The following is a 17,872-nucleotide window of genomic DNA, read 5'->3' as shown; positions in this document are numbered from 1 at the left end:
GCAGCTACAGCCACAAAATTTTTCACACTCACACGTCTGGACCCCGAGAGCGTCATAGGCTATGTTGTGAGGTGAAATTTTAACCCGGCGCATTCCAATTTACCAATCAATTTTGGAAAGAGACAGATGGAGCACATTACTTGGCCAATTTAGTTAAATCTGTGTGGAATATCTGTGGTGTTGAAATATATGTTGTGAAATGCTTCTTTTAGCTTAGTTTTTGCCTTTTAATAATTACATTTCTAGCTATTTGTTTTGTGGTTTTTGTGTGCAGAATACATTTTTGTTGATACATTCTATTTTTTTTAACAGCAGTTATTAACCTGGGCGAAGCCGGGTAGTACAGCTAGTTTTTAATAAAAGTCTGGAATTTAAAATGAAGCTGCATTTCTCCTAGGCTCCGGGAGGGGCGGCACAGGTTGTCCATGCCCAGCAAAGAGCAGTGGCCACTTCAGCAACACCAGCAGAGATTGTCACCATAGCCACAAACCAGGGAGTACGAGCAGTAACTCCTGTGACCGGTGGCACCGTGGTGTGCAGCAGTATCACTCCCGTCCAGACACCGGCCCGGTCAATTGTCACTCAGGTGACAACAGGTAGTGAAGTATTTTATCGGCAATTTTAATATTCCTTTTGTTTTGCTTTTGTATTTTATTGCTTGATACGTCTTCTGTTTTATTACTTGTCTTAATTTTTTGTATCCGTTTCCTCTTCAGCTACAACTGCTGGGGTTCAGCTTGCCAGTAAAACCATCACGCCAGCTCAGTTCCAGCTTCTCCGACAACAGCAGGCTGCTCAGGTACAGGGTCCCCAGATCCAGGCGCAGACACAGTCCCCAGGACAAATAAAAGCTGTTGGGAAGTTATCACAGGTAGGGGGGCTACAGTTTGTCTTATTATTCCCAGTAAGTTACTAGTGCTCAGTGAATACATTTTTTATATTATTTTATTGGAATAAGGAACAACTACTGAAATTGCAAAAGCAGAAAATGCAGCTTCCACAGCAAACAACACCGACAGGGGGTCAGCAGCAGCAGCAGCCACCTCCGCAAGGGGCCGCACAGGCAGCGACATCACAGGGGCAGCAGCAAGCACAGCCAGCACCCCCACAGCAGCAGGCTCAACAGCTCACTGCCGTCCCTGCACCAAGAGCTGGAGCCGTTCTCACCGGAGCCGTTACTAATCTGCATGTGGCTCGCCTGGTAAGCTTTATCCTTCATGGGGTTGTCCACTTTATAAAAATGTTTTCTAAAAGACTTAAAATGTTTGTTGCAGGACATTAACCTGTGTTTGTGCTCATACTTTACCTTAGCGGATTAGTAGGAGGCCACCAGCTGCCCATGAATGGGTGCTGTAAATGTTACAGGGCTGGGGTCTTCTCAGTAATAGGAAACAGCATGGAATTGGTCATGTTATTTACCCACGTTTTTTAGCTCTTTCAGCTTCATCTTCTTCTGCACATGCAGCAAATAGTAACTAGATGCATACAGCACATGCATAGATCCAGAAAATTCTGCCATCAATAGCCGAATATGTACAAAGAGTGTGCGGTTAAGCAGGCTTTACATGCTGCGATATCGCTAGCCGATGCTAGCGATGGCGAGCGTGATAGCACCCACCCCTATCGTTATGCTGATATGTAGAGATCGCTGCCGTAGCGAACATTATCGCTACGGCAGAGTCACACGCACTTACCTGCTCGGCGACGTCGCTGTGACCGGTGAACCGCCTCCTTTCTAAGGGGGCGGTTTACTCGGCGTTACAGCGACGTCACTAAGCGGCCGCCCAATCAAAGCGGGGGGGCGGAGATGAGTGGGACGAACATCCCGCCCACCTTCTTCCTACCTCATTGCTGGCGTGTGGCAGGTAAGGAGAGGTTCCTCGTTCCTGCGGCATCACACGTAGCGATGTGTGCTGCCGCAGGGACGAGGATCAACTTCACCCAAGCGACAGCAGGGATAATTGGGAGAGGACCCTCATGTCAACGAGGAGCAATTTTGGACGTTTTTGCAACGATCCAAAATCGCTCCTAGGAGTCACACACAACAAGATCGCTACAGCGGCCGGATGTGCGTCACAAAATCCGTGATCCCAACGAGATCGCTGTAGCGATCTCGTAGCGTGTAAAGCCACCCTTACTCTTCAGTGACTGCGCTGGGCCCGGCAAGAAAGCAGTCACATGGGTAAATCATCTTACTGCTGACATCTTGCTTTCTACAAATGATGGGGCCACTGTTCTGTAATCTTTACAGAGCCCATATGTGAGGAGCCGTGGTCCTTCTACTGAGCAGCTGGAGTATAGGGGTAACAGATTTACAAATGCCTGTCTCATCATGTCCCAGTGCATGTTTTACAGAGAATTTCTTAAAATGAACACACTTTTTTAAGCTTCAGGCCCAAGGACAAATTCAGGCCCAACCAGGACAAACCGCACAAGTGGCCCTAGCAAAGCCTCCAGTTGTGTCTGCCGTTGTGTCATCCACCGGTGTAACCACACTACCTGTGACTGTGGCAGGAATCAGCGTTGCCATTGGCCAGCCCCAGAAAGCCGCAGGTATGCTGTGGACTTATCACTTATATTTATCAGATCTGGAATAATAGTGCTAATTCATTTCTGTATTATTTATGTATTACTATTTGTGTTAATGCTGTTCATTATCCCTTTTATAATGGATTTAATTAAACTTGATTAATGCGAATAAAACGGAGTATGGTTCTGCTCACATGTACGTAATGCTTTATGCTTTTCATTGAGCCATGATTGGCATGACATATAAGTTTTCAGGCAGATCCCAAAATATCCTAGCATTTGTCAATGACTTGTATTAAACCTGCTGTTAGGTAGTCCAACTTCACTCCCACCACATATGCACAGGGTACATAGAAAGCTGCCAATCACTGGTGTGGGTGGGGTTATACACAGGTCAGCATTCAGAGAACTGCTAGATCTGTAGCAGAAAAAAACAGTTTGTGATCAGAACTGCAGCAAGCAGCCCAGTAAGTGATACATCACTGGAAACAGGGTCCCTACACCTATATCATGCTGTTTTTTGGTTGCAAAAATCTGGTTTCAGATTCCTTTTTGATAATGAAATACATGAGTTAAAAAAACACAACATTTTACAGGTCCTGACTTTTCCACATTGGTTCCTAGGTGGGCAGACTGTGGTAGCTCAACCCTTGAATGTACAGCAGCTTCTGAAACTAAAACAACAGCAACAACAAAAAGCCTTGCAGTCTGGGGCATCCCCAGGACAGGCCTCTGTGCAACAGCAGAAGGTAAGCACATTTAGATAGAAACGTATTATTATTTTTATTATTATTATTATTATTATAGCACCATTTATTCCATGGCACTTTACATGTAGGGCGGCACGGTGGCTCAGTGGTTAGCACTGCAGTCTTGAACCACTAAGGTCCTGGATTCTAATCCCACCAAGGACCACATCTGCAAGGAATATGTATGTTCTCCCCGTGTTTGCGTGGGTTTCCTCCAGGTTCTCTGGTTTCCTCTCACACTCAAAGACATAGTGATAGGGAATTTAGATTGTTACCTCCAATGGGGACAGTGTTCCTGATGTATGTAAAGCGTTGCAGAATGTGTTAGCTCTATATAAAAATAAAGATTTTATTTTTTACATGTGAATAGGGGTATACACAGGGGTGGGATTCAGCCGTTTCTGTCCGGTTCTGGAGAACCGGTTGTTAAAATAGCAGCCGGTTCCCAGAACCAGCAAGAAACAGCTCCAGCGATCCGGTTCCCTGTATTCATTTGTGTTAGTGTCTCTTTAAGACACTAGCACAAATGAATCTCCGTACCTCCGCGCCGCACTTCCGGGTTCAGTGAACCTTACCCGGCGTGCAGCGACGTGCTGAAGCTACAGAGGTTAGGCAGTGTGAGGAGAGAGCTCCTCCTACTGCCGTCTGTCAGCATGATTGTGACTGCAGAGAGCCGCGGAGGAGGACGGAAGACAGAGAAGCAGCCGCAGGTGCTTGGAGCAAGGTAAGCGCTCATAGAGCCGAAGATGCAGGGAGAGGGGCTGCATAAGATGGCAGCTATATGGGGAGACGAGCTGCATAAAGATGGCAGCTATATGGGGAGAAGAGCTGCATAAAGATGGCAGCTATATGGGAAAAGGAGCACATGGGATAAGATCTGCTGGGAAAAGAAGCCATGATGGGATGGGATTTGTAGGGGGAAAGGAGCCACATGGGATGGGATGTGTAGGGGGAAAGGAGCCACATGGGATGGGATGGGATCTGTATGGGGAAGGTCGTCCGTTCCAATTTTAGCAGGGCTCCTTTAGTAATGATTTTTTAAAAATTGTAGAAAAACCGTTTAATACAATAAGAGTGACAGTGACTGGAACAACTGATACTGGACAGGAGAGTGACGGTATAGGAGGGGAAGAAGGGGAAAGAGATTTTACTTTAATTTACTTGTATTTTTTGGTTGAGGAAAGTGTGTGAAAATGGGTGTGGCTAACAAAATGGGTGTGGTTACAGAATGAGTGTGTTTTTCAACTGGGCGGGGTTTACAGAGAACCTGTTGTTAAAAATTTGAATCCCACCCCTGGGTATACATAATAAAAACAAGTATAATAATCATGAACAATACAAAGCACAGGCTGGTACCAGAGCAGAGAGGACCCTGCCCGCGAGGACTCACAGCGTAAAAAGCACACCAACAAAAGTATATGGAAAATAAATTATTTTATAAAAAGAATCAAATGAACCAATACCAATACTCCAAAACCTAATTAGTATAACATTGCTTACATTTTTTTAAAACCACTATATACCTAACGAAGCCTAAATTGTGAAGTAGATAACCCAATAATTGTAAAATTATCCTCTATGAACCACGAAATGATAACACTTCAAACATGGAGAACCATTGATATAGTTACCAAGCCTGAGCCAAGTTCCTTCCATCGTTTTCCCATTAATTTCTTCTCTCCAGTATGACTTACTTCAGCGATGACTTCTTCCTCTCCTTCCTTTTGCTCTCTTAATCCCCCATCCACCCCATGTCACATTTGTGTCTTTTGTACCTCCTTTTTATGACTCCAGCTGTTCACTTCACCTCCCAACCTGGAGACAGTATTATCAAAGCACACTGCATTCCAATCCCAGAGGGGAGACGTTTGCTAGGTGATATCACCCCTAATCTCTGTCCTATAGTTAGGAAATACTGGTGTTTTCAGGAGTTTTTGCCTCCCACATGCATTGCGATTTAGGGTACCGTCACACTTTAGCGACGCAGCAGTGATCCGACCAGCGATCTGACCTGGTCAGGATCGCTGCTGCGCCGCTACATGGTCGCTGGTGAGCTGTCAAACAGGCAGATCTCACCAGCGACCAGTGACCAGCCCCCAGCCAGCAGCGACATGCAAGCGACGCTGCGCTTGCACGGAGCCGGCGTCTGGAAGCTGCAGACACTGGTAACTAAGGTAAACATCGGGTATGGTTACCCGATGTTTACCTTAGTTACCAGCGCACACCGCTTAAGTTAGCGTGTGCAGGGAGCAGGAGCCGGCACTGGCAGCGTGAGAGCTGCGGAGGCTGGTAACAAAGGTAAATATCGGGTAACCACCTTGGTTACCCGATGTTTACCTTGGTTACAGCTTACCGCAGGCTGTCAGACGCCGGCTCCTGCTCCCTGCACATTCAGGATTGTTGCTCTCTCGCTGTCACACACAGCGATGTGTGCTTATCAGCGGGAGAGCAACAATAAAAAAACGAACCAGCACTGTGTGTAACGAGCAGCGATCTCACAGCAGGGGCCAGATCGCTGCTCAGTGTCACACGCAGCAAGATCGCTAATGAGGTCACAAAAAACGTGACTCAGCAGCGATCTCAGTAGCGATCTCGCTGTGTGTGAAGTACCCCTAATACTTCTGAAGGCTTTTGACATTAACAACTTACCCTGGTCATAAAGATTACTCCATGTTATTCTACATTGCACCAAATACAATATAATATACAAATATTTCTTATATTTTATATAAGATATCTGATTTATTTTATTATTTTATATAAGATATGTGATAATGCCCACTTTAGAGCGGATGAACTTCTAATGGTATGCGCTCACAAATCAATACACGTTCCCTATGTAGTGTAAGTTTACACCTCTGTTTGGTTGGAAGTGATAAAATTTCTGAGACCATCTTGACCGGACAATCATCAATAAAAATGTTGTGTTTGCATCTATTATTATATAATCAGACACTACTTTTTGTTACATCAGCCACCTTATAAAGCTCACACCACATAAACATATTTTATATATTCAACACAACAAAGTCCACACTTCCTGCTCTTTAATTCGCTTGTGTCTTGAGCGGACCCGGACTTGAAAAATCCGGATCCGCGCTGTTTAAGAGGTAGATCCGGGTCCGACCCGGACGCGGGATTTGGGGTGCATGATCCGTATTGGGTTTTTTTTTTTTTTTTCTCTCTCTCTCTCTCTCGATGTCTCTCTCTCGATCTCGCGATCTCTCTCTCGATCTCTCGATCTCTCTCTTGATCTCTCTCTCGATCTCTCGATCTCTCGATCTCGATCTCTCTCTCGATCTCTCTCTCGATCTCTCGATCTCTCTCTTGATCTCTCGATCTCTCTCTCGATCTCTCTCTTGATCTCTCGATCTCTCTCTCGATCTCTTGATCTCTCTCTCTCTCTCTCGATCTCTCTCTCTCTCGATCCGCTGGACCCGGATTATTACCAATCCGCTCAACTCTACTTGTGACCAGTCCACCAAATGTTTTAAGGTTATTCAGTCCTCACTGAGCCCTCAAACATCTGTGGCGTCCATACCGGTTACGAGAATCTTCTTCTCATCTGCTTTGACGGCAGTTGGCTGTGTTTATTTCTTCTTTTGTGCTACTTACACTTTTGAGTCCATCTCATGGTCCATTTTTAGTCCATAATAGAAAACACACATTGTTGGACAGTTTGTTTTCTGCTAATGAACCTTGCAGTCATTATAATTCAGTTATAGCAGAAATTTCTCATAATCACATTCAACACAAAGTGTGTGTGAGATTTTAATAGATACCAAAAAATTAGGGTAACTTAAAATATTGTGTATAATGTTAAAGGATTGTTTCTAGACTTAGCATACAGGCAGCCCTCGGGTTCAGAACTAGACAGGTTCCACAGATTTGTTCTAAACTCAAATCTGTGTGTAGGTTGCAATATTGTTGGCAAAAAACCCCATAAAAACACTAATACTCATCTCATCACTGATCTTTCTCATCACTGATCTTTATGGTCACCTTCATGCTCACTAGCCAGTCCTCTTCCTTCCTCAGTCGATCGTGGCACATCTGGCCTTTTCCAGCTGCGTCCAGGCCTCTGAAGTCACTGCACATCATAAGGTTGTAGCTCACGTCTTGACTTCACAACGCCATCTTCCAGCAGGCAGTGGTGTCTGAGTACTGAACACGGCCAGAAATGTGGTGCAAAATAGTGGGAAAAAAAAGAAAGACAAAAGTCAGTCAGCAGCTTGATGGCCAGAGATGTATTAGGTCTTCTTTTACCAATACTAATCTTATTGCTCACCTCTCCAGCCAATTTGCTATCTGGCATTCAGTCCACTTCTTTCTGCCTGTCGCACTATAGGCCAGGATTTCCGGCCATGTCCAGGCCCTCTGTGGTATTGTGCGTCATAGTATAGTCTTGAGACTGCGATCTTACAATAAGCAGTGACCTCTGAGGCCTGGACTCGGTCATAAGTACTGACCTATAGTGAAGAGGTTGGAGATGAGGCACTCATTGACAGAAGTAAGAGGACTAGACAAGTAGTAGTGGTGAGCAAATAAGTATTATTTAAAAATAAAATTAGACTTCCGGATCCGGTCCTGGCTGAGGTGACAGCATAGAGGGGAAGCTCCTGCCACCCCCCCGGAGAAACCGACAGAAAATAACTCACCCGCACACGTGGATGAGACAAAAAGACCGCAGTGGGGAATCAGAAGTCAGCAGGCATGGAGCGATACCTGCTGAGAAGTGCTGGCTGCAGCGAGGTGTCCTGGAGAAGCAATGATCCTGAAGTGCAGCGTGTGGAGGAAGAAATTAACATGGCATCGGAGAGTCTGATGGAGGAGGGGACGGAGTCCCAGCTGCAAGCCGCGGTAACACAGATTAGGAGAGGGGGAGATAAAGGAGATGTGAGCGATGAGACAGAAGAGGAGGGGGCTGGGGAGAGATGGATGCAGGGGACAGAAGAGGGAGAATCTCAGTGGGAAGATGAAGGTGACATGGACATGGAAGAGAGAGGGGAAGGAGGAGTTAGCAAGCAAAGGTTGCACAGTGGAGCAGCAGGAAGAGAAGGGAAAATAATCAAGCTACATGAGGGACCTAATCCTGAAAGACCTCACCAGAAGCTACATGCCAGAAACACTAATACCCCCTGTAAAGAAAACAAGAAGCAGCCAGGAACACCAATGTCTCAAGCATGCAAATTACTGCTGGCAGAGAGAGGTAAAAGCTCAGTGCAAAATAAGAAATATAAGACAATAGCACCACCTGGAGGCCAAAACAAGTACAACCAGGAGCTCATAGATTATAAAAAATTAGCTGAAGAAGTGACATCACATCTGTCAAGAGATCAAAGTGGTCATTGAGACAGCCATACAAACATCATTGGCTGCTATGCAAAAGCAGATAAACGTCCAGGCATCTAGATTGGCATAAACGGAACAGAGAATATCTGATTCTGAAGAAACAATTTTGGCTATGCAAGGACAAATAGCAAGTCTAGTGAAGTCTAATGAATATCTGAAAGACAAGGCTGAAGACTTGGAGAATCGGTCGAGACGAAATAATTTACGTATAGTCGGGCTGCCAGAATCGGTCTCATTGGGGCAACTGGACAATATATGTGAGCTGAAGCTACCTCAGGCCTTAGGCATAAAGGCAAAATTCAGAGTAGAAAGGGCTCATAGAGTGGGACCACTGCGACAACAAGAGGCGAACAAGGGAGAGGAACAGAATCTCAACAAGAAAAACCCGGTGAGGGCTAGACAGGTGATAGTTAAATATCTAGATTACAAGCACAAGGAGGAAATACTGAGGGCCTTTAGGGAACGAAAGCGCCCGTTACATTACCAAGGCAATAGATTGCTGATTTTTGGAGATTACTCGGCTGAAGTGTCCAGAAGAAGAAAAGATTTTAGCAAAATTTGCACATTTCTATATAACAAAAAATAAAATGTCAGCTGATGTACCCTGCTACACTAAAAGTTAAAAACCCCAATGGCTCGTTTGCTTACTACAAAGATTATAAAGAAGCAGAAAATGCTATCATGGCAGAGCCAGACAAGTCCCAGCCAGATGGACAGGGGAGAGGATCTAGTGAAGAAGGGAGCAACAGAAGAAGATTCTCCATGAGCCCAGGAAAAGATCCGGAACATCTCGGAGGGCAAACACAAGTTGAGAGCAGAAAGGAGAGGAGAACAAGCCCAGGATTACAACAACCTACTCCTCGCACGGATCACAGAGACTAACTCTTGGGGAAGATTCAGGACAACTGAAATCAAATAGATCCCTTTCGTATTTTTTGTCAAGAAGAGAGGGGCGAGGGGTCGTGCGAGGTGGAAGGGGAGGTTATGTGCCAATTTTTGGGCCTCCTCCTTTGACTCCCTGCTCCACCTTCCCCCCTTTTTTTTTTTCTTCTTCTTTTTTTTTTTCTTTCCCCCTCTTCCCTTACCTGCTCTTTCCTTTGTCCAAGATCGGCATACAGACACAATTGAAGGGGATCTAATCTGAACGTCAGGATGGTTTCCAGGACTCAGAGCTAAGTTGGACCCGAATTTCCTTTTTTTTTTTTCCTTTTTTTTTTTTATTTTCTCTTCTTCTTAAGAGGTTTTAGCATATTGTCTCAATCTCCTCATATCATTCGGGGCGCGTTCATGATAGTCCGGGGATAAAATGTATACTTTAAGGGGGGGGGGACTAGGGAGCTTAATGGTTTGGTCAGGAAAAGTGGAAGTCACTAACATGGCGAAAAGTGCCCAAAAATTCTTGATAGGGAAAACATGCTTCACAGTTACTTGTTTTTTGTTACTTTTGTTATACTTACAAGGTGGGGAAGGGAAGTGTCAACTTTGGGGGGCTAACAAGGTATTTAGTGATGATTGTCTCGTTTATCGGGAGGCTAGGGCCCACCGGAGAGGGACCAGCAAAAGCAGAATGCATTGGTAACCATGATACAAATAATTACGTGGAACGTTAAAGGTCTGAGATCTCCTAACAAACGAGCAATGATATTGAGACACTTGAAAAGACTTAAAACAGACATTGCACTATTACAGGAAACGCACTTGGGGAAGGAGGATTTTTTCCGCATGAAGAAACACTGGGTGGGCACCGTATACGGGGCGGAGGCACAAGATAGGAAAGCGGGTACCATGATTCTTATAAATAAACAACTAAGTCATGAAGTAGTGACACACGAGGCTGATGACAAGGGAAGGTGGCAACACTTAACAATCATTAGTCCAGCGGGTAAACTTATTATTGATAATGTTTACGGTCCAAACGCACAACAGAACTCCTTTCATGAAGGCATAAAGGCCAGATTACTAACAGAGGGGGGGACTAACATAATAGTGGGAGGAGACTTTAACACAGTTCCAGACTCAACGGAGGATAGGAGGAGGAAGGAGGAGGGAGTAGGAAACGTGGACAGGAGGTCAGACAATAGAGAGGTAACATTAGAAGATGTAGGATTGAAAGATATCTGGAGACTAACGCATCCGCATGATAGAGAATATACGCACTTCTCACACCCACATGATAGTTGGTCACGTATTGACCAGTTCTGGATATCTCAAGACCTAGTGAATGGAGTACAAAACTGTGAGATGGAGAACATGGTGATATCAGATCATAGTCCAGTGAGATTGGGCATTAAAGAAAAATTCAAGAGAGGTACAGATATCATATGGAGATTTCCATCGTTTCTTCTTAGACAAGAAAACTTCCAAAAAATACTGCAAGAGTGGTGGGGAGAATTCATAGAAGACAACAAGGAACATAAAGGGACACCAGTGTTATATTGGGAAACGGCAAAGGCGGTACTGAGGGGTCGATTGATGGGGTATGCGGCCATGATCAAACGAAAAACGAATGAAAACTATAATGCCCTGAGTGAAGCAGTTCGGGTAGCTTACACTAAGTACTTGGCAAACAGATCTCCCACAGCTAAAGACAGATGGTTGGAGGCGAAAAGGGGATTTGACGATTGGGCCAAAAGGAAGGAACAATTATTCTGGTCGCACAAAGAAGCTGAGTTGCATAGATTCGGCAACAAGGCGGGGAGAATGTTGGCAAACCTGGCAAGGGGCAGCAGAAAGATGACAGTGATCCCCAAACTGAAAACAAAGGGGGGAGGGGTGACCACGGACCCTAAGGAAATTAATAAACTGCTGGGAGATTATTATAGAAAATTATATGGGCCAGGAGATAATGACATGACTGACGAGGCAGAATGGCTGAGACAAGCACACATGCCCAGGTTAAATGAGGAAGACTTGAGTGCCTTGAATGCACCTATTACAGTGGAGGAGGTAATGAGAACAATTGGGGACCTTAACACCAACAAGGCACCGGGACCTGACGGTTTTAATAGCGAATTTTACAAGGCTATGAAGGATCTGATCTCGCCGGATCTTACGGCTGTATTTAACGCATTCCTGGAAGGAGGGGAAATTCCCAAAAATTCTAATGTAGCATATATCAAACTACTCCCCAAGGGGACCAAAGATCTAGATGATCCCTCTAGCTATAGGCCCATATCACCTATAAACCAGGATTTAAAAATAATGTCCAAGATCATGGCTAACAGATTGGCCATGATTCTACCTAGGATCATTACAGAACACCAGGTGGGGTTTATTAAAGGGAGAAATGCTGTCACTAACATCCGGAGGACAATTCTAGTGTTAGACGCGGTGAGATTAGAGTGCACTGGGAAAGGGGCAAAACCAGCCCTAGTTACTCTTGACGCTGAAAAAGCGTTCGATAATGTAAACTGGAGCTGGTTAGACAAGGTAATGGTGGCCATAGGATTAGTAGGCAAAATGAGACTTTATATCAGAACACTATATGCCAACTCGGGAGCTAGGATACACACTCCGGGCTTTTTATCAGACATGTTCCCTTTGATGAAGGGAACAAGACAAGGTTGCCCGCTATCCCCCCTCCTATTCAACCTGGCAATTGAACCTTTATCAAGAATTTTACAGGGACAGAACAGCTTTAAAGGGATCAAGATAAGGGAAATGGAAATAAAGATAGCGCTTTTTTCCTGATGACGTTATACTGTATATGGGGGACCCCAGCGCAGATTTACCACAGACTCTTGCCTTGATTGAGAAATTTGGACTAATATCGGGATTTAAGCTAAACAAGAAAAAGTGCGAGATCATGTTTCTGAGGGGGCCTCAAGGACCAACAGGGGGAGACGCAAGGGAGGGTTGTTTCTGTGGCATCCCTATAGCACAGACTTCAATTAAATACCTGGAAATACATATAGGGAGAACGATGGAGTCGATCTACGAGCTAAATTACGGACCGTTAATAAGGAAAATTATAACACAAATTAAGGGATGGAAGGGTCTGCCTCTACCACTTCTGGCAAGATGTCACCTGATAAAAATGATGAGTTTTCCTAGATTACTATATCCATTCCAGACAATCCCGTTATTACTAAAACTAAAGGATGTGAATAGACTGAACTCTGCGTATGCGGATTTTGTATGGAGGGGAAGGAAACCCAGAATAAAATTGCGTACACTGATGAAGTCAGCGGAGGAGGGAGGACTTAGCTTCCCAGATGTTCGGGGATATAATCTGGTGTGTATAATGAGGCATGTGTTGGATTGGATGAGAGGGATGAGTAGGCACTCAGACTACGGTATGGAAGCTAAGTATGCATCACCATGGGATTTGACGTCCATTCTACACTCTCCACTGTCCAAGGTGGAAAGGCACATAAGGAGCTCAATCATATTCCGAGACACTATGTTAACCTGGAAATCAGTGAGAAAGAAGCTGAGTCTTTCATGGAAAGTGTCTAAGTACTTGAACCCTTGGGCATCTCCAAACTTCCCCTTGGGAAGAAAAAACAAGCTGTTTATTAGATGGAAAGAGAAGGGCATTAGGTGGGTGAAAGACGTTATGAATGTGGAGGAGAGAAGGTGGATGACAGGCAAAGAAGTGCTAGATAAGTATGACCTCAATAGCTCGCATATTATCCAATATGAACAATTAAAATTTGGGGTGCTTGGAGATCTGAGTGAGCTTGGAAGGGAACTGAACAGAAGTTTGATTGATGAACTTATGGAAGGTGATTTAGCAAGTGTCAATGTCTCTCATATCTACCGAATATTTCGGGGGGTGCTTATATCTAGGGAAGATAGCCGTACCCTAACAGCTTGGGGGAAACAATTGAAAGGACAAGAAGTGGTGGGCACCATATTGAAGGGTTGGGTACAAGTGCGGAAACATGTCACTAATGAGAGATGGAGGGACACTCAATTTAGAATCTTACATAGGGCTATCTTGGGATTCAATATACCAGGAAGAGATAATGCGATGTCCTAAGTGTCAAGAAGAGAAAACAGATATGTTACATGGATTATGGGAATGTAAGAAAATTCAGGGGTTTTGGAATCAAGTTAGGGCATTTGTTAGAGCAACATGGGGAATTTCTAGTGATTTAGAGTTAATGGTGTGGATTTTTCACTCCTTTGAGAAAGGAGTAAGAGGGGGTTCGGAGACGCAGGGACAGAAAAATTTTGCAATACTACATGACATAGCCATGATAGCCAAACGATGTATTTTAAAACACTGGATACACAGAGAGAGCCCATCCATGAAGGAAGTCATTGGCGAATTACATAACCTATTGAGACTAGAAAAAATGGCAGCGGAAAGGGACAAAGACAGGTTGACAGGCAAGTTTTTTGGGAGATGGAGAAACTTTATTGAACGCCAATTTACCCCGGGAGAAATAAATAATGTGATGACACCTTTTACACACTCAGAGTGGTATCTCTTGAATGATATCCAAGACAACTTGGGTAAATTAAGAATCATCCAGTAGTGGGTTGTGGAGAGCGGAGAAGATGAGCAGATAAGGGTATATCGGGACATGTCAGCAACTTCGTAAATACCTAGGGTTGACACAGGTTTTAACGACTTACCAAAGAGCAGTTTGGAATTTTAAGTTGAGGCAATATCCCCTATTATGTTTTATTCTGTCAGAGGAATGTTCTTCTTTTGTAACCATGAAGGTCTTTGTTATGTTTATAAAAATTGAAAAAATTTAATAAAAACATTTGGAAAAAAAAAAAAAAAAATTAAACAAGTAGCTGTTTTAACCCCTTCATGTCATATATTTATGTTATGTGCTGTGTCCCTGTCTGTGATGGGGGCTCGCACGCCGAGCCCGCATCTTTCCTAGTATATGACGGCAGCCATAGGAAAACTCAAGCCAGTCACGTGTAGAAGATATGCACTTAATAAATATTCATGCGGATTGTCTATTATGTCTACGGATACATTTCAGTAACATTGTCTTTGTACTTTTTAGCAGATAACACAACAAGTCACAGTGCAGGCTCAGCAACAACAGCAACAACAACAGCAGAAGCTGACCTACGCTGCTCAACCAGCCATTAAAACACAATTTCTCACCACTCCTATTACACAGAAGTCACCTGGTGCCCAACAAGTACAGGCACAGATTCAGGTACAGGTAACTCCTGCTTATATAAAAGCAGGCACAATTGACAATTAACCCATTCATGTCATTGTTTTTTTTCCACATTTCATAATTGGATAAGAGCATAAAAACATAGTACAGTAGTGTGGTATAAAGCAATATTAACCTCTTAACGACTGCGGGCAGTATAATTAAATCACAGCGGTCATTGTGTTAATCCCACCCAGCTGCCACGGGCAGCCGGGGGTAACTGCGCACATGTCAGCTGATTCAATTTTTCCTGTTCAATTAAATGGTGCTGTGATCAGCAGATATGGAAGAGCGATCAGACTGCTCATCCTTATTGGCCCCTAAGGGGACTAGAAAAATAAAAAAAAAAAAGTAAGAAAAAATTTTTTGGAAATGTTTTGGTATCGCCTTGTTCATGATCTATCAACATATAAAATCAATTAATCTGATCGGTAAGCAGCGTAGCATCTAAAAAATTCCAAAGGCCAAAATTACGTTTTTTGGTCGTGGAAAATTTTGCACAAAATGCAATAACAGGCGATCAAAAAATAGTATCTGCGCAAAAATGGTGCCATTAAAAACATCAGATCGAGAAGCAAAAAATAAACTATAACTGAGCCCCAGATCCCGAAAAATGAGAATGCTATGGGTCGCAAAAATGGCGCAAAATGTGCGCCACTTTTTTTGGACAAACTTCAGATTTTTTTAACCCCTTAGATATAAGTAATCCTATACATGTTTGGTGTCTACGAACTCGCACCGACCTCAGGCATCACACCAATACATCAGTTTTAACTTATAGTGAACACAATGAATAAAATATCTCAAAAACAATTGTGCAATCACACTTTTATTTGCAAGTTTTCAGTGTTTGGAATTTGTTTCCTATTTTCCAGTACACTATATGGTAAAACTAATAGTTTCATTTAAAACTACAACTTGTTATGCAACAAACAAGCCCTCACATGGCTATATTGACGGAAAAATAAAAAAGTTACGGCTCTCGGAAGAAGAATGGAGAAAAAAAATGGAAAGTGCAAAATCGTCCAGTCATAAAGGGGATAAAGAGGTTTTCCACTACTAGACAATAACCCCTCTTAAGTGCTGTAGTGCTCCAAATAAAATAAAAAAACTACACATGCTCTTTTCCCAGACTGACACCATTCAACATTGACTCTGCGTCTCCCAGAGTACACATGGTGTTTTTATGTTACATGAGAGTTGCAGCCTATCGGCAGGCACTGGTGGGCTGCAGCCTTTCGTCAGATAGACTACCATCTGACCGAAGTTGACTGATGAGGGTTGGGGTGGAGGAGAACTGTGCCACTGCATATTTCTCTCGGTGATTGGGAACAACGCTGAGTCAGCCTTCTGTTCGATCACAGGAAGCCACCTATAGACTTTAAAATGCACACACTTTTTAGCAAGGTTTTTTTCTTGCTAAAGAGTACATCTTTTAGTCAAAAACATATGGTAAGTCCTTTTATTTCCTTTTTAAAATTCATTAAGACACCATTTCATCGCTTCATCATCTGCTCATTCCCTCAAGGTGGCAAAGCTTCCTCAGGTGGTCCAACAGCAGGCAGCAGTGGCTAGCATCCAGCAGATGGTACCAGCCACTCAGCAGGTCAGTGGTCATATCCATCATCAGTGCAATGCAAATTTCGGTGTCCTGCCATACACAACTTAGGTCATGCTTCTTGTAATGTAAAATACGTCTGTGTTCTTTTTGATATAATCACTTTATAAAAGGAGAAATGAATAGAACCTTTTTAATTGCAGACTTATAATCCCTATTTTAGGTCCAATCACAGACAGTTACACTGACGCAGGCAACAACAGCAGGTCAGCAGCAGGTGCAAGTGTTACCGGCTGGTTCGACAGCCCAAGTGGTGCAGCAGAAGATACTCCAGCAGCAACAGCAGGTGGTGGCAGCTGCCTCACCACAGCTTCAGTCCGCATCCAACCAGAGCCCAGCGCCAACATCAGCCTCTGCAGAAGCGCATAATCAGCAGGCCAAGCTACAAGTACGAGCGTCTACTGTCCGCATCAAGGCTCCCAGTAAGCCTAGCTGAGAAACCCGGAGGAATGAAGAAAATTTCAAGCGTGTGCACCTTCAATGAATTTCTGAAAGAAATTGTGATTCTGATCACCTCTCAGTAGCTTCTAGTAATGTGTGTCTTTTTTTATGTCCAGGAAATATTTTTTTCTTCTGTTAATATTACTAATGTTTAGAAAATGTGAAAAAGTAAAGAAAAGGGATATGAAGAAAAAACTGTGCCAACCCTGGTGCACCCACCGAAGATGTGACAAGCTAGATGTGGTAGGGGATGCAAGATGGGATGGAGAGCATTTCTTGTTCTTCAGATAATCTCCATTCTTAGCTGTTCATTTGGTGGAAGGCCATCTTTCATTCGGGAAGGGTCATGGAATTAGCCCAACAGGTTTATTAATCTTTTAAATAGTGCAGTGTTGGGATATTACTTTTTAGGTTTTAACATTTCAGGTTTTTTTTTGTTTTTTTTTAAAAAAAAGGGAAAATACAAGAAATGGAACAAAGAATGAATTGAAGACTCACTATTGCCATCGCTGAACCTATGGCTGTCAGATGGCAAGTAAAGCTTTAAGCAGCAGATTGCTTTTGCTGTCTTATAGGAGAATATATTACGTCCTTCAAGCTTAAAGTGGTAAAGACCTTTCGGTACACGTCTGGTCCTTTGTGAAGCTTCGCAAAGTACAGTCACAGAGTGACCTGAATCCAGCTGCATTGCCAGTGTCTCTGCCTGGTAAAAGACATTGTAGTACAGCGTGCAGAGAATTAGCTGCTCCGGTATAATGACAACACTTTACAGCAGAAATACCGATTACTAATTACTTTTTGTTGTTTTTGCACTTTTTATTCTTCATTTCATTTTAGGTCTACAGAATTCTATGTTTTGTCTCCTTTATTTTGTATGTTTTTTATTTTATTCTATTTTAAATAATTAACTTGTGCACTTTTGGGAATATCTGTTCTTACCAATAGATCTAAAAGTTTTAATGTAACTAGAGACAAGCAGCTAATATATAACCTGAAATTTCAATTTCTTCTGACAGTATGAATAATTAAAGAGTACATGTCATCAA

At 43.4% G+C, this 17,872-nt stretch overlaps 1 protein-coding gene across 15 annotated transcripts in view; it reads left to right on the top strand.

Moving 5' to 3' along the window:
* The window catches only part of EP400 (E1A binding protein p400), a 293,821-nt gene extending 276,554 nt beyond the window's left edge, over positions 1–17,267 (top strand). For 5 of the 15 annotated variants that reach the window (XM_075322051.1, XM_075322044.1, XM_075322017.1 and 2 more), the window contains 8 exons: positions 398–599; positions 717–871; positions 959–1,201; positions 2,388–2,553; positions 3,154–3,278; positions 14,606–14,764; positions 16,296–16,373; positions 16,549–17,267. In XM_075322051.1, coding sequence (XP_075178166.1) covers positions 398–599; positions 717–871; positions 959–1,201; positions 2,388–2,553; positions 3,154–3,278; positions 14,606–14,764; positions 16,296–16,373; positions 16,549–16,821 — 1,401 coding nt within the window. In that variant the 3' untranslated portion in view covers positions 16,822–17,267. The remainder of the gene's footprint in view (positions 1–397; positions 600–716; positions 872–958; positions 1,202–2,387; positions 2,554–3,153; positions 3,279–14,605; positions 14,765–16,295; positions 16,374–16,548) is intronic. The other 10 variants (XM_075322084.1, XM_075322072.1, XM_075321999.1 and 7 more) reach the window with 5 other exon arrangements.
* The last annotated feature ends 605 nt before the right edge of the window (positions 17,268–17,872 follow it).

This window comes from Anomaloglossus baeobatrachus, chromosome 1 (assembly GCF_048569485.1).
Source record: "Anomaloglossus baeobatrachus isolate aAnoBae1 chromosome 1, aAnoBae1.hap1, whole genome shotgun sequence".
In the NCBI taxonomy this organism is placed as follows: domain Eukaryota; kingdom Metazoa; phylum Chordata; class Amphibia; order Anura; family Aromobatidae; genus Anomaloglossus; species Anomaloglossus baeobatrachus.
This window is presented reverse-complemented; position numbering and strand designations above follow the sequence as displayed.